This window comes from Scophthalmus maximus, chromosome 3 (assembly GCF_022379125.1).
Source record: "Scophthalmus maximus strain ysfricsl-2021 chromosome 3, ASM2237912v1, whole genome shotgun sequence".
Lineage (NCBI taxonomy): Eukaryota > Metazoa > Chordata > Actinopteri > Pleuronectiformes > Scophthalmidae > Scophthalmus > Scophthalmus maximus.
Window position 1 is genome coordinate 22683937 of NC_061517.1, and position 23670 is coordinate 22707606.

Below are 23670 nucleotides of genomic sequence, written 5' to 3' on the forward strand. Positions count from 1 at the left end.
TCCACTAAATGCTGTTTAAATGACACCAGGAGAAAAAAATACCGTAATGAATGACAGTTTTATTTACCTGAAATCAAAGTTCATGTGATACATCATACAGTCATCTCGGAAAATACAGTACAGCAGTATGGCAATCAAGAGACTGGCTGACATTATTTTAGTAAAACATCTGCACCGCTGCACGTCTACCCTCCCAGATATGGCAACAACAAAAAAAATCTGTTCCAAACATGTTGCACCTCTGTGCAAAGCAAATAAAATAGTCTGTTTGGTTTTTGAATGTCCCATGAAAGTATTACCTTAAGAAAGATGAACTGTGTTTTTGAGCTTATTTAACATTTGTACTATCTGACGAATGTCTATTCTATTTACCAACACTATACATTGTCTATTACACAAGTCTGGTAAAACAGATGGCGGGTCAAGCGGACATGCACCATGGAATCTTGTACAAGTTACTGTCCACAGTACTAAGATTTTAGTCTAAAAATATTGCATGAGCATTGTATCGTAATCTAAGGCTCTTCATGCAGGAGTATGGAAGGACTCATGAGGTGGGTTTGGCTAGTTTTCATCAGACATTTATTTATGGCCATTCTATAAAAGGATGCATGAACTTAAATGGGCCCGTCTTCATATTACTTGACTGACATGCAGCTCTTGTAAGATGTGAGGGCCCAAAACACACATGCACAACACAAAACAAAACCAAAGTCTCTGGAAGGAATTTAGAGAAGCGGGCGTGCTTACTTGGCCTTTGCTGCAAAGAAAAACGAGAGAGAAGGAATCAAATCAATGGACACAAGAATCACAGGCCAAAGTAAAGCATCTGAGCAGCAAATAAATTGAAATCATCAATACTTATTTTCACAAACAGACGTATGAAGGCCATGCTATGGGCAAGCAGCAGATTAGGACAATAGACAAATGCTATTAAAGAGAAACAAAATATAATATGTTCTCGAAGGGTGCGGGGGAACTTATATGTCAGTCAGTTGCCAAACAATCAAAAATAACTAGCAACAGTGACATTGTGCAATTTTAAAGACTCATATTCCTACTCGGCGTGAACTTGGCACTCGGTGGCAATGAAGGCATTTCTGAACAAATTCAAACACAATTATCTCCTGTGTACCATTTAGGTTTTCTGTTTAAAAACTGCTAGTGCTATGAGGAGGTGTCACTGCTTACATTTTCATATGAGCAGACTTGAAACAGACTTTAATGCCAAGCTGTGTGCACGACTACGAGAAAGATGAGAACGCTAGTGGTTGTCATGCAGGTTAAAGTATACTCACTCTGCAGGTAAATGGATGGAAGGCATTGGAAGAAACAAATGTTAACGAAAACAAAACTCAAAGCACTCACAGGCCCGGTTATATTGGAGCACACATGCAGAGAGGCTGAGACCAGACTCGAGTATACTGGTGTGATGGTATAGAGAATTTTACAGCAACAACAGGAACAAAAAATAAATACAGATTCTGCTTTGTGTGCTATGTACAGATATACAGACTCAGTTACAGTCAATCTGTCCATGTTGTGCTCAGCTAATAAGACGAACAGACTCTTGGTGCCGTTTAAACATATTCAGGTACAGTATGTGCACATTTTACATACATTATTTTACTTTAACTGTAATTAGGATTTTAAAAAGTGAAACTAAAAAAAGAAAAGAAAAATCAACACAAATGTATTTTCTTCAAGTAAACAAATTCAACAACAGGTGGTATAAAAAATGCTCTGAATCACACCGGTAACATATTTGCCTGCTCTTCCCTGCAAAAATAGAAAGAAAAATATATTTAACATTAAAATGTGTGTCAGGGCTTCGTCTCTACTGCAAAACACAATGGTGATTACCTCAAAAGGTCAAATGATAATCTATAAAGTGGTTGTTAAGACAGATGTGTAGTAATGGTTGTATCAACAGCATTGAGGTAGCTGTGCTCTGCCTAATGCAGAAAATAATGAATGAACAAGATACATGGAGCCCAAAAATGACTATAGAGATTTGTGCCTGGGCAAATATATATATTATCAAGTCTTGGCCCCACAATTAGTATTGTACAATACGGCTCCTTGCAATTACATTGTCTTCACACCCAGCAGTCATGCCCCAGCAGCCCCTCATAAAAATTACAAAATATTAATTATATTATAAAATAGTGTAAATGCTCTGTTCAGCTCAACACATAGCTCCAACATGACGGGCATCTCTATACTGTTCAAAAAGGGGACCAAAAAGAAAGGAAAAGCATGATGGTAAAATTAAAATAAAACATGGACACAATGTCAGGCAAAGAACAATTTAAACCCCCACCTAAAAATATGTATCGGTGAAAATGTCCTAAATACAAAAGATCTCACAGCACACTGTGCTGTCAGAGCATGTGCAAGAGTTAAGTTGTTCAGAGTTAATGTAACTATGTTAGATGTGTGCATTAATGTCCACTTCACACTGGTGCACGGGGGAGGGGGTGCACTGGAGTCAGTCAGGGCCACAACATGGCAGACACATTAGTGTCAGTGCTGTAGATCCACAGCACCAGAGGCAGGGAGACGGCCACAAAGGGCCAGGAGATGCCCTCGGTACATGCAGACAGAGAGCAGCGTTTGGCGGCTGGCTTCTCCAGCTGTTTACCAAAGTCCAAGTAGTTCCTGGCAAAAAACTTAAGCAGCTCGTCCAGCAGGATGACTGGCAGGGAGATCTTCAGCACCATCATCCACTGGATCGTATCCAGAGGGGTAATCTGGAAGATAACCTGCGAGAGAGAGCGAGTGAATGTTACAGCTACTTTTTTACTGTGTCTATGCAGTCTGTGTGAGGAATTGAACCTCTACCTCTACAAATGTCACCATCACACTCCACCCAGTGAACAAATCCACCTACCAGCACCTCTCAACTCTAACAAGTAATGTCAATCAGCGAGTAAGCAGTGGCCCCGTTTCTAGTCTCTATGCTGAGCAAATGAGCTGCTAATGTGACAAGCCTGGTGTCATGCTAGTGGTGGCATGTCCATGTTTGCTCTTCTAGCTTTACAGATCCCATGTGAAATAGAAGAAGCAGCAATATGCAGACGAAAATGGTGAACCAACGAATAAGCTTCATTCCTACAATGCTCTCAAGTAGTGTTTACCGTGGGCGTGTTACATCTATTTAAAGTGCACACATGAGAATGATGATATTAGTATTCTCATCTAACTCTTCGATTCCAGCGTGGGACTTTAAATGAAGAGAAAAATTGAGAGCTGCAGCCACATGTGACAATTATCGATTGTTAATATTTCATGTAAATTCTCTAAATGTATTATTCTTATTCTCTATATTTTTTGCAATTCATATGTTTTACATTTATTTGTGTAGATATTGTATATATTTTTAAAGTGTGCTGTGTGAAATGTGCTGCTGTTACACCAGAATTTCCCAGCTGGGGATAAATAAAGTAACTCTCTATCTTTCTAAATTCAAGTCATTTTCCTTTGTTTCGTGACATGTCTGTCGTGGAGCCTTACACCCACAAGGGGGCAGAAAGAAACACATAATTGCTGATATTCAGGAGTCACCAGCAGCCAGCTCCTGCTAAGGGTTATATTATTAAAATCACACCAGTCATAATTCAATAAACTGGTTTTGCAAAACTCACAGGTAGAGGCTCCACATAGAGGATGAGGAAGTGGAGGGACATGGAGAGGCAGATGGCCCCCAGCAGCCAAATGTTCTCCCAGGGAGGCATCCGAAGCAGGGACTGGTTCTCTGAGAGACTGAGCAGAGGACAGAACACAGGTGGTGATATACTTATACAGCTTGTCCTCCATTTTCAGAGAGCAAACCATCCTTTGATGGGAGCTTGTTCACTCTCTGAAAGGCAGTTTACCTGTTCAGAGCATTGCACATCTCAATGGTGACGAGCACAGACAGGGCCATGGTCATGGGGTAGGGGGATTCGAACACGTGGCAGTCCAGGCCATCGAAATCTTGGTTGTCCGGGCTGCACTGGAGGAAGTGGCTCTGTGGGGAGGAAGGCAGGGCAGTGAGGGGGAGGCAGAGGGCTGTTTGGGGGCTGTTTTTCAGACAGACGGTCTCACCAGTTGGTACAGCGTGATTTGAGGTCCATCGTCAGAGAGTGTAAACCACCAGGCTGCAGCTCCCACTGTGGCTGCACCCACATAACCTAGGAGTGAAGATACCAGAATAACACCACCATCCAACGCAGGATACCTCAGCAAACGACTTTGTTTAAAAAAACAACTGCATGACGGCTCTTCTGACACTACAACAACTAACATCCAATAGCTAAGTATCTGAAGAAAAGCCAGCCAGAGATGAGGGGCTCCTTTGCGTTGCGGGGAGGCTTCTCCATAATGTCCAGATCTGGGGGGTTGAAGCCGAGGGCGGTGGCAGGGAGGCCGTCCGTCACCAGGTTGACCCACAGCAGCTGAACTGGGATCAGAGCCTCAGGGAAACCCAGTGCAGCAGTCAGAAAGATGCTTTCAGGAGAAAAGACTCCAATTAGAAAATGTACTGATGTGCTATAACAAGTCATCCATTCAATCAATTGCAATTCGACCCTGATAATAGGTACGAGCCAAAATAAATAAAAAAATTGTAATCCTCTGCTCCTGTGGAGACTCACCAAACGACCTCTCCCACGTTGGAGGAGATGAGGTATCTGATGAACTGCTTCATATTATTGTAAATGGCTCTGCCTTCTTCAACGGCGGCCACAATAGAAGAGAAGTTGTCGTCGGCGAGGACCATCTCAGAGGCGGACTTGGCCACGGCAGTGCCAGAGCCCATGGCGATGCCGATCTCTGCCTTCTTCAAAGCAGGTGCATCGTTCACTCCATCACCCGTCTGTAGACAAACCTTTTGTTATAGACAGCACAATACTTTTTTTTTTGTTACAACACCACATCAACACCATAAGCATGGTGCTTATAAACCAAATGAAGAGCAAACATTTATTTGAGTCCAACTTCACAACTTAAATAAACTGGCAAACAAAGTGTGCTAGGTATCAGCTTTGAGACTTTATACCATTGCAGTGATCTCGTCAAATCCTTGCAGGAACTCAATAATCTTGGACTTGTGGGAAGGCTCGACACGGGCAAAGCAGCGAGCATGAGTCACAGCCTCCCGCTGGGCATAGGGTGACAGTTCATCAAACTCTCGTCCAGTGAAGGCCATGCGCTCAATGTCGTCCTCCTCGCTCAGGATGCCGATGCGGCGGCAGATAGCCACTGCCGTGCCCTTGTTGTCCCCGGTGATCATGATGACGCGGATACCAGCCTGACGGCACAGCTGGATGGAGGCGGCCACCTCCTGTCTGGGAGGGTCCAGCATGCCCACACAGCCGACGAAGGTCAGGTCGGTCTGGACACAGTGACACAAAGACGTGACTGAATGTTTGCAGCTGAAAGGAATACTCTACAAGTGGACACTGAAATACAGCTAATTTGATTGGAACATCCAATCAGTTGTACTAGTAATTATGTGGAAATTCACCTCGTACTCCGAGAATTTGGCTGCGTCTGTGAGAATCATGTCCTCCATTTTGGGTGGGCTGTCTCGCGTGGCCAGGGCCAGGCACCTTAGGGTGTCACGACCTGTGCCGTACTCACGGATCACAGACATGATCTTTTCTTTGATACCTTTGTTGAGGGGAACTTTGCTGTTTCCAACTCTGACATGAGTGCATCTCTCAATAACTCCCTCTGGGGCCCCCTGTGGAGGAGAACAGAGGAATAAAATGTTAATAACTTAGTGGAAGATGGTCCAGTATGGAAATCAACAAGTCCCTCGCACGTTTCTGTCATAATACCTTGACAAACATCTTGCCCATGGAAGAACGAGATTTGTTGGGTGTGCAGTAGACCGACATGGACTTCCTGTCTCTGGAGAACTCTAGGGTGAACTCCTTCTTCATCAGCTGCTTGATTACCTGATTTCACAAAATGACACGGAGTGAGACAACCTGCTGAGTGGGAGCAGTGGAAATGTGCAGTGTGACCTGGCGAGGGAATTGGCGTCACTCACAGAGTTGCAGGAGTTAGCTCTGTCAATTTTGGACAGGTTGTGGACTTCAGTGTCGAAGACGTTCATCTTCTCCACCAGACAGGTCAGCGCGGTCTCTGTGGCCTCACCGACCTTCTCATACACACCCTTCACCTGAGATATCAAACATTTTCTTATTCATTATTCATATTTTTCCCCCTTCAAAACTTAAACACTGATGGAGACATTTTCTGTTTGGACATAAAGGTTATTTTAATCCCACACAAAAATAACAATTTTTGAAAAGGACTATGATCAATTCAACACCTGTTCACCTGTTGGTGACCTCTGATCTGTCACTTTTTGGACTCGAAACATGGATTAGAATTTTTTAATAACAGTATATGTTTCAGGTGAATCACCAGGCCTCATACAATTTAACCATAGAATAGCATGTCACTTCTAACAAATGCTTTTCCCTCCAGAATTAACAATTTGCCCTTTGTGCCCTTTGGTTTGGCTTTATATTTACATTCAGTCATTTGGCAGATGCTTTTATCCAAGCAGACTTTGGGACACTTCACCTTTGGTACAGTAGGAAAACCATATATACCACATACTAAGTGCTAATTCTGTTCAATTCGACTTTTATTTTATTATTCACATTTATTTGCTTTTACGCAATGTTGTCCCTTTCTTTTTGTAGTTCTCATGCTTTTTATTTGTATTTACAATTTTTACGCAATGGTGTCCTCTCATTGCTTTTATTTCTTATTTGTTTTATTAGTGTAAATGCGTTTTGAGATGACCATGAGTATCCTGTCTGCTTTTTCTGTTGTAAAGGTGCTATATAAATAAAAGCTTATTATTATTATTATTATTATTATTATTATTATTATTATTATTATTATTATTATTATATTATGAGTGTATGTTCAGACCTCATTGAAGTCCAGGGAAGAGTCATTACACAGGGCACAGATGGTGGCAAGTTCAACCAGTGCATCGTAGTGGGAGGACTTCACTGCTTTACCATCCTGGTACCTGAGGGCAAGCAGAGTATAAGTCACTGAGGGCGTGTGTGTGTGTGTGTGTGTGTGTGTGTGTGCGCCTAATACAACAACACAAATGTTCTCCAGTTCCACTGATTACATATTTCAGCTTTCACCAGGATTTGCGTTTTAAAGAGTCAGTTGTAAAGTACTCACACTTCTCCCTCAGGTGCGTAGGTAGAACCTGTGATGGTGAACTCTGACAGAGAGCAGCTGTCACCTTCAGCTTTGTTGATGATGAACATCTGGATATCAAAAGAGCAGATGGGAGGGGAAAGCAAAGCAGATATCATTTCATGTCACAACACTTTTTGAACCAGGTGCCAGTTTCTTCACTGACACAGTAGGTAGCACCAGAAACCACAGAACAAATCCCAAGTGGACCTGAGATATGTCAACTCTTTTCATACAGTAGATTAGCCCGCAGTGTTACCCCGCCCCCCTTTAAGTTTTCTCCATGTGTAAACAGAAGAGACTGCCAGGGAGCCTGAGTAAAGAGAGAAGTTGTGCCCACAAGGAAGACGCTGCAGTGCCAGGCCTTCTCCCACGGGAGGTTTTGATCCACAAGCACACAATAAACACAGAGCTAGGGGAGTATCATCGGCAGTCATGATAAGAGCTGTTAGGATTCATCAAATGCTAAGGAAAGGTAGTTAGGAAAAGACGATAGGAAGGACAATCCGAATCTACCACTAGTCAGGGACTGGATATTTCAGAATATGGGTTATGACAATCAATGCAGCCAAATCAGCAGCCAATCGTCAAATTCTCCTACTGCATTTCTCTGTTAATAACAGCAAACAGTCTGAATGCATCACAGAGTGAATAATTTAAGGAAGAAAATATTTTTTTTTTTAAATAAATAAAAAAAATAATAATCTTTTACCAAAATATGTTGGATGCCTTTAAACATTTGAAACGAATGAATACATTTTTGCTTCCAAATTCATAAAAAAATATTTCTATCGTGATAGAGATGTGAAGATACAGTAAGCAGCACATATCTGTAAAAGGCTTTTGCCTTCATTTCCTGAGTGCCAATTGTTTCTTTTTTCCGCGCTTTAATATATGACACTGACAACAGCTGTAACTGCAGAACTGTATGGCTATTCATTCAAGGCAAATGCAAAATGCCGCCAAAACAAAACCATTGAAAAAAATCTGTAATTTAAAGCCACAGGTCAAATTCAAGCTTTGCCAAAGTTCTGATAAAGCACCGAACAGGCAAGAAAAGAGGATGAAATTTTAATAATTGCTGAAGTGTCTTCTTAATGTGGAGCCAAGTAGCAGCGGGGTACCACGCACAGACACAAAGGAGGAGAGGAAGGAACTACAGGCTGGCGGCTTTGCAGCTCTGTGATGCAAGGTCAGTTATGCAACTGCAGCACTGCCAGCCATTCAACAGCTCAACGTAGGTTAGAAGAGTGGCAGAATGGTTAGATATCTGTATGTCATGAGGAAAACTCCACTCTCTGTTTGCACAGGCAGTATTTTAGCTGACAAACAATCTCTCTGCCTGTCTCCTCATAGAAGCAACAGGCAGCGACAACAAAGATGACACAGCACTTACTACCAAACGGCTCAGCAGTGCACCAGGAGTTTGTGTGTGTGTGTGACTCACTCTGCAGACAGACATCTGGTTGGTGGTCAGGGTTCCGGTCTTGTCAGAGCAAATGACAGAGGTGCAGCCCAGGGTCTCTACAGATGGCAGGCTACGGACGATGGCGTTCTTCTTGGCCATGCGGCGAGTACCCAGGGCCAGGCAGGTAGTGATGACGGCTGGGAGACCCTCTGGGATGGCGGCCACGGCCAGCGCCACAGCAATCTTGAAGTAGTAGACCGCGCCTCGGATCCAGGACCCTCCGTGAACGGGGTCGTTGAAGTGGCCGATATTGATGATCCACACGGCAATGCAGATGAGGGAGATGACCTTGGATAGCTGCTGACCAAACTCGTCCAGCTTCTGCTGCAGGGGCGTCTTCTCTTGCTCGGTGGCTGCCATCTCGTCACGGATCTTACCGATCTCTGTGTTAACACCGGTGGCCACGACCACACCCACTGCTTTCCCAGCTGCGATGTTCGTACCCTGAAATAGCGAGTATACACACGTTGGCTCATGTACATCTGATAATATCACACATTGTGAAATTATACCTTTTTCCAGTAAGTCCACAGATGTAGTGTACAGACATGAACTTACAGAGAAGAGCATGTTCTTTTTGTCCTGATTGACAGCACGTGGGTCAGGCACAGGGTCGGTGTGTTTGATCACCGAGACAGATTCACCTAGAGAGACAACGCAGGGTATCAAGTTGAATCACTTTGCATTAGATGATCTTGAGAAAAAAGCACAGCATCATCTCTACATACATACATACATACATACATACATACATACATATATATATATATGGTGCTGATCATTCAAGCTCCCTCTCAACTTTCACACCCTCATATATGTTTAAATTCAGAAGCAAACGTGCTAATTGAAAACACTGTCCTACACCACTAAGCCAATTTTGCAGCCAGTTACAATAATCTTGTTCATTATCATCGAGGCATTCTTATCTTGGATAACTGTAATATCCTACTTGAATTGAAATGGGTTTAAAACTGGATAATATATTTTTTATCAAAAATATATATCTTAACTATAATATAGTTGTGGTCATATCTGAATACAGATTCATTCATAAGTTATACAGTACTATAGAGACTAGATGGTGATATTTAATCGTTTGTATGAAAACAATGAGCAGCCTCATTTGTCTATCGCCTTAAGTAAGACCTGAAATATTTAACTGAGGTGGTGACTTTCTATTTATGACTTACTATTTATTCATGAATAAAAAGGATACATTCCAGTATTTAAATATGTATACTGTAAAGCAAAGTAATCAACATAGTTGTTTCATAGTTTGTATTATTATTATTTAAATAACCATGTTTTCAGAAGGAACTGAACATTTGATTGACCAAAATGATTTGATGGATGTGATATCATCAGCAGAAATGTCTTACCAGTCAGAATGGACTGGTCAACCCTCAAGGTTGTTGATTTGATAGAACAGATCCGGATGTCAGCAGGTACCTTGTCTCCAACTATCAACAAAAAGATTCACAATTGAAAACCTGTTTTAAAAAAATGGACAAAAGACCCAGAACACAACACTAAATCTATTGGAAATGGAAAATGAATGTTTTAAATCAAGTATGTGACTGTAAGCTCATGTTACTAAGAATGAGCATACCAAACATTTTCATTAGTGCAAATGAAACTGATGAGGTACAGATCATTATGAAGCTGCCTTGGCAGTAGGGATAGAGAAGGAGAGCAAAAGACAAGGGAGGAAATGAAGGACTTGTGAGCCATAAAAGGCCTGTCTCAAAGGAAAAGGCCAATTTGGGTACATCGAAATTACAGTGACCCAATTCCGCTTCCTAATGGTACATAAAAGCCATGGAAACTGGGGAAATGGCTCAGGCTATGGCACAGTTCCATGGGCATAGTCTACATATAAGCCTACTTAGTTAAAAAAGCAAATTGTGTCAGATAATTACAAGATCAAACAAACAAAAATCACGGTATAGTTAGAATCCAATCCCCACAATAGCCTGCCAAATATCTAAGAAACCAACAAAACATCATGACAGAGTTTAAGTGAAATATTAAAGTCTGAGCTGAAAAAGATTTCATAAAAATATACCAATGTCAAGATTCCCATTTGAGGGAACATGTCCAGTAATCAAAAAATCCCCCATGCCCTTGAGGGAAGGGAGGGGAAAATAGCAATGGGGCCAACAATACATGCAGCCAAAAATGGAAAAAGCATTTCAATATGTTCCCTAATTCCCCGATCAGGTTTAAACGTGGCCGTACGATGGCAGCTGCTTCCTCATCACTGTCACAGCACAGGAAGAGACAAAGGGACAAAGACTGGGCCACATGTCCACTACCTCAACTCAAAGTCGCTCAAAGTCAAGACTATTGGCATTATAAGTCATAATACAGGTTTTTTTTAAAAGCACATTTCCAAGCTAATGCAAGACCTTGTTATAGTAACATGAATTTCAACACATTGGCTACATGGGTGTTGACATCTCACTTTTTTTTTTTTTTTTTTTACACGACCCAGTGAGAAGTTGGATGATTGCCAACTCATCAAATGTCCAGCCAGAAACTCTGATCTGTCAGTAGGCACTTGCCGATCAAGACACACAGTGACAGCTTTTCTGAGAAGGACTAATGTTGAGGTCATGCAACCCGGCTCACAGATGGAGCCGTGTGGGCCGAGGGCCATCTACACACAAACTGAGACTACTACGGCTAAATTCTTTGTGGTGTGGATCAATAATCTGCACATTGAGTATAGGAATCCATTTCAAAGAAACAATCTCATCCCTTGAAGACTTTTGAAGGATTATTCTTAGCTGCGCCGCAGGAACAAAAAGTGAAAGGTTTTCTTCAAAGCCAAAAAGCTTTACAATTACATCCTGGATGATTGTGCAATACTTCCTGTGCCAAGTCATTACTCTTCAAGAAATATAACCTCTGAGACTGAGCCAAGAAACAAGGTTAGAGGGATAGGCTTCTAACAAAGGTGATAGCTGATGTTCTCAGAAAAGAAACCAGTGCTTAGTGTTAAAACTCCGTGACATGGAAACAATGGAATTGTTCTGGGGCTGTGTTAAACTGCAGACCCTCTCTGATTTAGTGTGTGTATATCATCTTTCCCTTTGTGACAACATCCTACTTGGTAACAGTCCAAACATCTCCTCAGTCAAGACCACTTTATCACCGTTGAGCTTGCCAAAAGGTCATACAGCAGACAGGTTTTACAGTGACAAAAGCTCTATGTACCCTGGCGATACATTGCACTCAACGTGATTCCCAGAGGTGCCTTATAAACAGACCTTTATACAGCAAGTTAGGCAGTGACTGAATCGAGGTCATCAGCTTTGACTGGCAGCTGCCTCTGCCGTGTGTTAGGTGACCAAGTGTGGTTCGGCGGGCCAGACTCCGTCAGGGCCAGCCAGGAGGAAACATGTGCTGATGGCAGCTGAACAAAAGGCTGACCTTCTCTCATGTTGAGAGGGCCATTTCAGAACGGAAAACAGGTGAAGCACCCAGCAGCTTTCCAATGCAGCTTGTACCGATTCATTCACCAGCTGCATTTACGCATGTACAGTAATGCAAATACTTTATCCACCTGGATGCGTTGTCAAAAAACAAGTAAAATACTTAACTTTCATGTCTAACTCTTCACTGATCCCTGTACATATTTTTCCTTCTAACCTTTGGCAGGGACTAGAGAAGCTTTGGCCCCGTTTATACCTGTTATCAGCAGCATCTGTCCTTGGTGATCAAATCACAAGTGAACAACTCTACACATGGTATAAGAAAGTGTGTTCACATGTGTTTGAGTGATCATTATTGAATCAAACTGCCTTGTTCGTATAAGGCAGATCGAATCGATTTACTGCAAGTAGCTCTAAAATAAAATAAGATTGTATTCATTTGACACACAAAAAGAGGTGATCTGATCTCAAATGTGTCCTCAATGCTTCTTGCATGTGTTCACATCTGTACTTAGAGCTGTCCACTTGTGATCAGATCACCAGAGACAGATTTTGGCGGCAGGTCTGGAAAGGGGGACATGTTCGCCCCCAGTGAGTCTCTGTTTATAAACAAACAAGAACATGCATGGCCCTCCCATCCTTAAAGGATTAGTATTTGTTGGTTCAAATGAGACCTTCGGTATACTGGTGTAACCCATCTTATGTAGCTAAATGTAAGACTATGGAGTTATCTTTAACAGACACACCAATACAGTCATTGCTTGGCTGTGTTGGAAAGGAGAAGGAAATATTACAGACAGCAAAGTCAATTGGTGAATCTTTCACTGAAAGTACGATTGGAAGTGGTTTAACGTTTCCAGCTCCAGAAAGAGATTAAACTGCTTAAAGTCCCCCTACGCTCAAAAAAGTGTTTTTCTTCTGTTTCTGTCCTCTATAATGTCTGACATTGACTATAGGGACTTGTATCTGAGCAAATTTGTTGTCACTATAGAGGAGTTTTCACATTCCTATCTCGGAGTAGGAGATTTCTGTGCACTTCTCTGCAATTTGAAATTCAAAAGAATCCTGGGCAAGCTAGATTAAGTACGTCGCAAACAGAGAAAACCAAATCGCTGTTGAATATGCAAATGTAGGCAAAGAAACTGGAAGCTTCCAGTGCAGCAGAGGTAGCGCATCCATGGGAGGACGGCAGGTGTGTCTGCCTGGGAATCTTTAAATGGCCAGCGTATGACTCTGAATTTACACCAGGACTACAAGATCATAGATATAGATGAGTGGGTCAATTCTGGTATTACTTCCATGTGTAATTGTCAAACAATGGGAGCTTAATAGGTTTGATAACTTGTCAGATATATGGGTTGGGTATAACTCAGGAAGCAATAAAGGTCTTGTAAGTAAGTTATACCATGGCATCACATCTCTCAATAAGGACACTACAGATTATTTAAAACAGCAATGGGACAAAGAGCTGGACATTGAAATAACTGAAGACATGTGGCTTAATGCCTGGGAAACGCAGTCGGAGCCACCAACTCTCGGACCTGGAGAGACTTCAGTTGGAAGAGCATGATTTGCTTTTTATTACCCCCAAACAGAAGTCCAAACAAACTGGCACTCAGCTAGACTGCTGGAGGGAATGCTGAGAAATCATGGTTGATCACACTCATGTCTTCTGGTCTTGTCCCTCCATTCAGACTTTTTGGAAGGAAGTGGCAACAATCGTTTCAAACACCCTGGGTTTCACTATCAGTGCTACATTCACATCCCTCTACCTTGGATACATCCATGATGGGCTAAGTGCCTACCTCCTCAAATTTACATCTTCTAGAACGGATTACCTACTCCATACGACTTCGAAGAATTGGGAGAAAAACAGTGGGGAAAATGGCGTACATTTTTAGCCAATTAGAACTATCTCTCATAATTACTGTAGTACAGTAACTATATTGTTAACCTACGAAGTTAATTTTGCCGTGACTAACGAACTCCCCCTTGACCTGATTTTTGTTTTGTTTTTGGCTTCTTGATCTCTTCGTTCACTGTCTATATAATGTCAAAAATGTTCCTAAATAAAAAGTTAAAAAACAAACAAGAACAGAGTAAGTAATGTTTAATTAACAGTTGGCTGGTGGGAGAGATACAATATTTACCAACAACTGACTAGTGTCTTGACTTCTTGTCAGAGATGCAAACTTTGTCAATTTGTCACGCGTCAGCTGACTCTGGCAGTTGATCCTCACAACCTCAGTTACAGTTATGTCAGCGCTGTCTCTAGTTTCCCTGAGTTCTCAGTTTTGCCTTTGTCCGTTATGAATCTAGACCAGCAGCATGATGGGCCTCCAAAGAGCATCTGTTGCCATAGTAACGAAACTTGTCAGAGGACTGGCAAACACCAAAACTCCTGTCAAAAATGAACTGCACTATACTGGGGGTTTAGAGTGAGGATAAAATGACATGTACGTGAAAGCATGACACAATTAAGTGTGGTTTGAAATGACCAATATTCAAACCATTTAAAAAAAGACATTGACCACAGGCCATACATAGATGCTGCAAACAAATAAAAAATCTGAACATTGGACTGACTTTCTCATGCTGTAGTTACTGACAAGAACATATCATGAAAGCTCCGAGGCTTGATAAAAAAATATGTTCGCAGACTGAATCTAATGTAAATATCACACAAAACATAATGCTGGTTCTTATAATCCTTTGCAGCCAAAGTTATGTGTTTATGTGGAACCACTGATGATCGGTTTAAGTATAGAATTAATATCTTGTTCTACTAAATTAAAAAGGGACAACTGCAGACAACATTACAGAGGTGACAGCACTTTAAGAAGTGGTCCCTCATTAAAACCATTGTAGGGTTAAAGTCTGACCTGTCATCATCCTATCCCAACCAAACGGCATAGCATGGATTCCAGCAGTCAGTGTGCCCAATAACTTACAGTTTTCACGCCTGGTGCTGGGTTTACACATCTAGTTTACACCTCACATGCACTTCAGCACCTTAAACTAGTATCATTTGATATGAATCAAAACCGCTCAGACCTTCTGCAGAACTTTACTAGATGGGAGGTTTCCACATTTGTAAAGTCTGATTCCCTGGTTGGCAAGACCAGACCTTTTCTCTCCGCCTCGCTGACAAATCAGGAACCTTTGCCAAAGGACAGTCCCCCAGTGACAATAGATGCTTGCCAGACCACATGAAATGCCACATACTATCCATGGTGTCTGGAATCTTGGTGGAGGGTGCGGGTGCTGATGGGTAGGGTCACTGTACATTGAATGTGATGGGGTGGGACGGCTATCCACAAAGAACTTCCCTATAAGGTCATCTCTCTCCAACACAATGAGAGATCCTCCACCCCCACATACAGGCACAGACCCCCATCAGTACTAGACTCCACAACTTCACAGGCAGCAGGGAACAAACCCACTGAACTCCACTTCTCTGAGTAAAGGCCAACATCCAAAAGTCTGCAAGCTCTCAGTCTCAACACCAAACTGGAAACCCAGCTAGTGATGTTATCAGCCAATATCATTTGTAGGAGTTAGTTGAGCAGAGCGAGGTAATCCTAGGCTGTTGGAACTTACACGTCTCAAAACTAGCAAATATCTACATTATATTGTAAAAACTCGGTAAAACATTAGTGATTATTTCAGAATCAAAACTATTCAGGTAAACTGACTGATCTGAATGTCAGTGAGATAATTTCTGGAACAAATCAAGGCTTGGTTTTGACGTACCACTGCATGATTTGGCTGGGCCACGTTGTTGTGAACAAGAATTTTATCAACCCTACAAGAGCAGACTGAGGACTCCACAGGAGAGCAGAAAAGGCCTGAGACCAGCACAGGTGCCTGACCACAGATCTTCAGCTGCTTCAAGATCACATTTGAAAATACTAAACTATGAAAACAAAAACAAAAATTATCTTGTTTAAACATGTCTGAGCGATGCATCACAGTAGAATTTTTTTTTTCCATGTCATTTAACAGATTTAGATGGAGGGGGCTGATAAGTGATGAAGTGTGAGTAGGAGGCAGTGTTCATAGCCACCGCAGCACCCTGACAAATTGGCTGAAGGCTATTCATCTCACGGCTGAAGCAGCCACAGAGGACTCGTCTCCGTGTCCTCTAGCTGGAACTCAGCAGCCGGCAGGCCTGCCTCTGCGTCATCACATTCCTCCCCTGCATGGCAGAGGTCACTGGAGTCATCGGGGCTTCAGGAGAATATAATTTATTCAAAGGGAGCATTACAGAAAGCGTTGTCAAAAGAAGTTTGAAGGATTTGGGAGGCAAGCTGAAGCGGAGGAGCTTCTCCTAATGGTAGGATAAAGCGCTTGGTTTTGCTGTCTCCAGGGCTGCATTTTTTTGAGTAAGCCTCAAGCTATAGACAACAAAGCATCCAGCTACCATCATCAAGAGGTTTTGATGACTAGGTCGTCTAATATGCATGAGGAGCGTGCATCAGACTCACAAGTTTCTCTTTAAACTTGAGCCAAATAATTAACCCCTCAGCACTTTTGCAACTCATAATCAAAATGTTATGATTAATATAGTCTACCAAAAACGAATTATACAGAGTATATAAACATAAAATAGTAGAACCTCTAAAATAGTAGAGGTTAAATACCTCTACAGTCCTGCTCCCTATGCCCTTGTCAAGGTTACAGTTGAGCTCTGCTGAACACTGTCCCACGTCACCCACTTTAGCAATGCTTCCCAGAGCAGGATGGGACGGGCATGCACGGGGTGGGACCAGACACCTGTCATCTTCAACACTGTCACTGCCTCTATAAATACTGCATTCCATAATCTAAATGGCGGATGAAAGCCAAAAATAAAACCTTCCACTATGCACAGAAAAATTATACAACACTTCAGTGCCTTAGGGTTAAACAGAGTATCAAGATAACTATAGTGTTTTAAGGACTCCAGCATTGCTTGACACATCTTTGTTCATCCCTCTGCAGAGGGACACTGTGCCAAGGGGAAACGGCACTCTTTTAAATTAAATAAAATAAAAACATCAAGGTTTTACATCCTCAGGATTTCAGCTGGGTAAAACTCAGCAGCATAAATCACTCCAGCGCTTAATTCACATACTGCATGGGGAGAAAACTGTTGTGTTCAGACAAATAGGTGAGGATGCAGTGGCAGCTTGTAACTGTAAACTCAGAACCTGGTTTGTGTGGGGAGAGACACACACACACACACACACACACACACACACACACACACACACACACACACACACACACACACACACACACACACACACACACACACACACACACACACACACACACACACACACACACACACACACACACACACACACACACACACACACACACAGAGACTTCAGCAGCAGCAGCCGTGATATTAAAGGGAGGGCATCAGTCTGACACAATTTATAGCTTGAAGAGGCTTTTAAACTAAAAGTGAATTGCACTGGTAGGGAAAGGCAGCTGCCGCCCAAATAGCATTTGCCCTCACACTTTGTGACACTGGGTTAATAAGAACATCTGAAAATACATTCTTCTTGCAGGGCGTGTCACCTCTGCAGTGGCACTAGGGATTGGGGGAGGTTTCAACTTGAGCTTGTGCTAAATGTGATCCATGACCATACCTGGACTCTGTCGACAGTAGGCTTTATGTGAGGCTGAGTAAAACACAGATGACGAACTATCTTATGAAAACACCTCATCTATTCTTTGATCTAAAAAAGAAAACCCTCTTTCACAACAAAATAAGCAATTCTTGAAAGTAGCTGCAAAGAAATAAATTGCCAATTCTCTATGAAATTCAAGGTGTCTTCCTTTCTGGTTCTAGCCTGGTGTAGCCAGACTAATACGTGAAATGCGTAATGGTCGGGGACCTCTCGGTTCATTTTCGATTCCAAGAATGACCAACGGACGCAGACCAAAATGCCTCTGGACGCAATTGGATAGGCCTACAACCAGTGAGAGCAACCATCGAAAATGTCAACTGACTACAGTGTGCAGAGAGATGCCTGGGATGATGATTCCACAATGTCTGTGAACAATTGTTACCATTTTTGTTTAAGAAATTTGAAATTATTGGGTACTTTTAGTCAAATGCTTGTTCATTAGCGGCAGCCTTGGTTGTTTAGTCGCTTCTCTCCACGTCACTGTATAAACCCCTCCCAATTATTAGATAATCGGTTGTGATTGAACGGGCAAGTTTTCTGCCGGAGGGAAATCACTTCCCCATGGAAGGGATCCAAACAGTATTCTGGCAGAGCAAATTAAATGAGCTCCCAGAATTCGGCTGGGTCCCCGGATAGTCTGGTTCATGTGATAACCAGATTTCCCCCTTTGCCCAAGAGAAACCCACATAATAAATCAAAATCGAAGCCTTTTCACTGTTCAGTTAGCTGATGGTCTTATCTAAGAAACACTTGCAACAGAATAGCAGTAGAATAAGGTTAAAACAACTGTCCGTTTAAACATGCTCAACATCAAGAGCACGTCAACCTACCAGCAATCTCTACGACGTCACCAGGCACAATGTCTCTGGCCTTGATCCTCTGCACAGTTTTCCTGTCCTGCCGGTACACTTTCCCCATCTCCGGCTCATACTCTTTAAGTGCCTCAATGGCATCCTCAGCATTGCGTTCCTGGTGAGGTGAAAAGAATATTTAGTGCCATAATTTTTTAGATGAATGATCATATCACATACACAAATACATGGCTGTTCTTGATTCCGCTGGGCTGAACAGAATGAGGGCTTCTTTCTTTGAAGACATACTGACAGAGATAAGTAGAATGTCTAATGTTTATTTGGGTACATTAATTCAGATGGAGCTTCACATCAGTCAGAGTGGACTGCCCACATATTTTAAATATAAAGACACACCAGCCTCAAATGGGTAACACTAGTGTACGGATTTACTTAAACAAACCAAAAAATTTATTAGAAAAAAAAAAGGAAAATATCCCTGTGATTTCCAGGCCTACCCAGATATGTAGGAGCAGGATTGGGATTTCAATACAGTGATATGCAGGATTTAAAGGTTCCTCACCTGCCACACACCGACGATGGCATTGGCTATAAGAATGAGTAAGATTACAAAAGGCTCCACAAAGGCTGTGATAGTTTCTTCCCCCTCCTCAAACCAGGCCAGGACCTGAAAACAGGACGAGAAGGACACCGTTACCTATTAAAGACATTTCACAGAAGAAGCAGGCCTCAGTTTACTATGAAAATAATTTATATATATTTAATATGTTTATTCTTTATTACAAAAGAATAAACAAAGCATAAACTGATGACGAACAGACGAACTGCATTTAAATACGTCCCTTGTACTTGAACTCTTTCTTCAACTTAAATTTTGGAAATTGTACTGACCACTTATCTAAGGAACACTAGCAGTACATTTATTCCAACCACTGTTTGCACTATTGCTATTCTCCAGTGGATATAACTGCAGACACTGCACTGCCCATTTGATGTGTAGGAATGGAAGATAATGTCACAAGCATTTGATTCCCTTTTGCACATATGTGAACCATCGATAGTAAAGCAGGAACTGAGATTAACAGTCAGACCTCTATTAAATGTAACTTCTTAAAGCGTCTCATTAAAGAAAGGGATAAAGTGATGTCCTAATGGAATATTAAAAGACTGTTATACTAAAACATCTCACTGCCAGCAAAAAAAGATTATGACATTAAAACATTTTGACCTGGAGTCTTTTTTGCTGCTGAGAAAATAGTCAGAAAATTGCACTGTGTCACAAGCAATTGGTTAATGTAATAAAGCTATCAACCTTCTAAGTATCTGTGCCAAAGCCAAAGACTTACAGCATTACTTAAATGGCATTTCTGAGTCCTTATATATATATATATATATATATATATTATGTCAAAGAATGGGAGTGAAAAGAAAATTTATGTTGAGGTGGGCGAGAATGTTTGACAGATGAGAGCCCTCCCACTGAGGGGTGAGGGCCCAAATTTGGTCTTGAGTGGTGCTCTGTTCCCCTGTCACACAGCAGCCACTGACACCTCTGTATCACCTAACTGGGCACTGTACACTACATACCAACTCTCTCTCTCGGACTCTCACACACACACACACACACACACACACACACACACACACACACACACACACACACACACACACACACACACACACACACACACACACACACACACACACACACACACACACACACACACACACACACACACACACACACACACACACACACACACACACACACAAATGTTTTTCAGACATCTGTTAGTTAATGTAGCGTGTAGTCAATTCAACATCGTGATATATTGAGCACAGGCATGCAGCACCAGTAAAGAGACAGACAGGGACAGTAAAATCGGGTTCACCACTGCGACAGTAAAGAAAATGAATATGTAGTGCCATATTCATTTTCAAAAGTAAGACATTTGAGTTGCCGAGTATGGCTGCTGTGTAATGACTTACCCTGATCTCATTTGTGACTCTGACTTTTGGTGCTAGACAGATAAATGTTTGATAGTGGGCTGCCATAAATCAATCGATGTAAAGGAAACACAGCTTCTGATGCTATTAGATAATGGCAGCCCACTATCAAACATTTATCTGTCTAGCACCAAAAGTCAGAGTCACAAGTGAGATCAGGGTTAGTCATTACACAGCAGCCATACTCGGCAACTCAAATGTCTTACTTGGCACATGGTGATAGCAACTCAATGCTGCTGCTGCTGTTGTCACCATCCATCAGATGGGTCGCAAGCTTTCTCAGCTGCCTAGCTCCCTAATGTGTGAGTGTAACCTCAGCCGGGTTACACAAACTGAAGACGTTCACACTTCAACGCTATGCAATTCATTAAGTGCCCCCTGCCATTCATCACACGGGGCTTAATAATAATCCTATCTGCAATGTTTGACTTCACATAAACACTCTTTCAGTCAGAGGTGGTAGGAAACGCTATTTGAAGGATGCAGTAACTCTGTTCTGGGATCCCGTGAAGATTTCAGATCATATGTACATCATCCATCTCATTCAGTGGACACGGCATACAAGGGGATTAACAGTGAGAATAAAACAAATCACCAGGTCTTAAGTCTTTGAAAAAAATTCAAGAGGAGCCCCAAGATTGATAAGTTGGCTCCATTCATTCAGTTTAGGATGAACAAACAGAAAGCAAGTCCACATGGTTTAAAATAATATGATAAATATTGCACTCTCAACAGGACTGCAAAAAAATTGAGGTGGTATACTTACAAAAGATATACACGCAGCCAGCAGAAGAATTCGAACAAGTAGGTCTTCAAACTGTTCGAGGACAAGCTCCCATAAAGATTTGCCTGCAGAGAAAGGAGTTTGTTGGAAAAATAATCAGTCACAGAAACTTGTTTGTCATAAAATGACAACTATGTCTGTGGTGGTAGTGATTACCTTCTTCAGCTGGTAACTCTGTGCGTATGTAGAGTGGAAAGTCAATCCATAGATGGCAAAGGAAACGGATGAAAGAGACAAGAAAACAGGTAAGGAGTGTATACATACTTTTCGAGGCAGATGGATACACAACTCTCAGTTTTTGTTTCTTGATAGGGAACTGAATCCTAGAATAACAGTGTGTTCTGTGAGACAGAAGCATTCTTTTTGAGCGAGCCATTTCTCAGATTTACACAAATTGGTGGCAGAACAAAAAACACCAGCAAATTCCCAATTTCACCCCAGATCTTACAATAGATACTGTAATTATTATTAATAACCTATTTTTATACAGCACTTTTCTTAACTAAGTTACAAAGTGCTTAACAGAAGAAAAAAAAATCTATGGAAATGTAACTGTATAATGGGCCATGTTTGACAAACCTATTGTGATGTAGTGGAGTAGTGTGCGAATGTGTTTGACCATTAAATATGAATATAAATGAGAACCAACCATACTACAATAGTTAGACGCTTTATTGGTCCTATCCTGACAACTCAAATCAATTACATTTTAATTGATTTAAGGGGAGGGGGGGGTCCATGACCTCCCAGGTCACATAATATAAAAGAGCAGGACAGAGGAGATTATCTCCAGATAAGGTTACTCCAGTGATCCCATGGCCACTGTTCCTGCTCTGTGTCGGGGCACGCGGGCTAAAGGTGAGGAACGTCCAGCTCAGTGAGCAACAGTGTCACCTCATTTTAACCACACACGCTGACGACAGTGTCACCAAATTTTAACCACACACGCTGACGACAGTGTCACCAAATTTTAACCACACGCTGACGACAGTGTCACCAAATTTTAACCACACACGCCGTCGACAGTGTCACCAAATTTTAACCACACGCTGTCGACAGTGTCACCAAATTTTAACCACACACGCCGACGACAGTGTCACCAAATTTTAACCACACGCCGACGACAGTGTCACCAAATTTTAACCACACGCTGACGACAGTGTCACCAAATTTTAACCACACACGCTGACGACAGTGTCACCAAATTTTAACCACACTTTGTCGACAATGTCACGACGAGGTCATGTTTAAAACGTCATCACTGTCCGCAGAGCACTGTCACACACTCGCCCAATGCCCAAATGCCTAACAACGGCCTCGAAGTCATCATCACTTCGTTGCTATGCGAGAGACGGGGAAACCCTGGAGGTCACCGGTGATGACGTCAGCCACACAGACCCCGCCGGGTAGCACCGGCCGGCGGATGGCGGCGCACACTTTTTAGCCCACATACTGAACATACTTTCCCTCACACCGTCGTACCATTTAGGCCCCATTTCTCCCGCTGCCGCTTCACCTCGTCCAGGGCGAGTCCGGTGCTTTCGTTGACGCAGAAATGACTGTAAACTTCTTCCACGCTCTTCGTGTGAGAGTTCTCCATGGCGGACGGACGAGCTCCTTGTTTTCGGCCCCCCCCCTCACCACCACCCCGCCAAGACAAAAAGAAAATAATGAAATGACAGCCGTGAGGTTTCCCCCTCGAGCTCGTCGACACTTTGAGAAGAAGAGGAAGAAGGACAGGAGAGCGCCGCGGCCACACTCGGGCGGATATCGACAAGCTGTTGACCGCGGCCAGGCGACGCGTCCCTCCGGCTGCTTCGACGACAATTTGCGGAGGAAGGAGTTGCAGATTCCTCTAATTTCCGGAAATGCCGGGGAACGTGTGCGCAGCAGTGTCCTGCGGTGGGAACTGCGTTCACCCGGTCTGGTCCTTGATGCGCGCGCCGTGCCGTGTCGTGCCGTGCCGTGCCGTGCCGTGCCGTGTCTCGCCGTGGCGCAGCTCTCTGTGGCTCCGCACGGTGCCGACAGTCTGGTTTTATCAAAGCGCCTCGCTGCTGCCCCTCTCCCCCGCGCCGCATGTGGACCGATGCCATTGGACGAACCGTGTCAGCCACGTTCAAACAAGGGAGACACGAGAGAGAAAAAAAAATAAATACAGGAAGCCACCAGGAAATGAGAAGCTTTTTTTTTTTTATTGAACAAAGATAATATACAGAATATTTGGCGTTAAGATCTTAATATCAACCCTTACAAA

At 42.5% G+C, this 23670-nt stretch overlaps 1 protein-coding gene across 3 annotated transcripts; it reads right to left on the reverse strand.

Moving 5' to 3' along the window:
• Positions 1–39: 39 nt before the first annotated feature.
• On the reverse strand, positions 40–23500 carry atp2a2a (ATPase sarcoplasmic/endoplasmic reticulum Ca2+ transporting 2a). Of its 3 annotated transcripts, none has more exons than XR_007030440.1 (21): positions 22899–23499; positions 21573–21590; positions 21399–21481; positions 19188–19292; positions 18644–18782; positions 10072–10152; positions 9251–9336; positions 8672–9136; positions 7207–7295; positions 6940–7042; positions 6041–6172; positions 5826–5945; positions 5510–5728; positions 5042–5377; positions 4638–4858; positions 4289–4491; positions 4090–4175; positions 3879–4012; positions 3648–3765; positions 1299–2765; positions 40–760 (listed from the first exon to the last, which is right to left on the reverse strand). XR_007030440.1 is itself a non-coding variant. In XM_035639406.2 (21 exons), exons 1-21 carry the CDS (start codon positions 23014–23016, stop codon positions 747–749), a joined length of 2991 nt encoding a protein of 996 aa, XP_035495299.1. In that variant the 5' UTR covers positions 23017–23500; the 3' UTR covers positions 40–746. The 3 variants fall into 3 exon arrangements, 2 of the variants coding, with proteins under 2 accessions (XP_035495299.1, XP_035495297.1); XM_035639406.2 differs by having other exon boundaries at positions 2645–2765; positions 22899–23500; XM_035639404.2 differs by having other exon boundaries at positions 40–2765.
• Between the last annotated feature and the right edge of the window lie 170 nt (positions 23501–23670).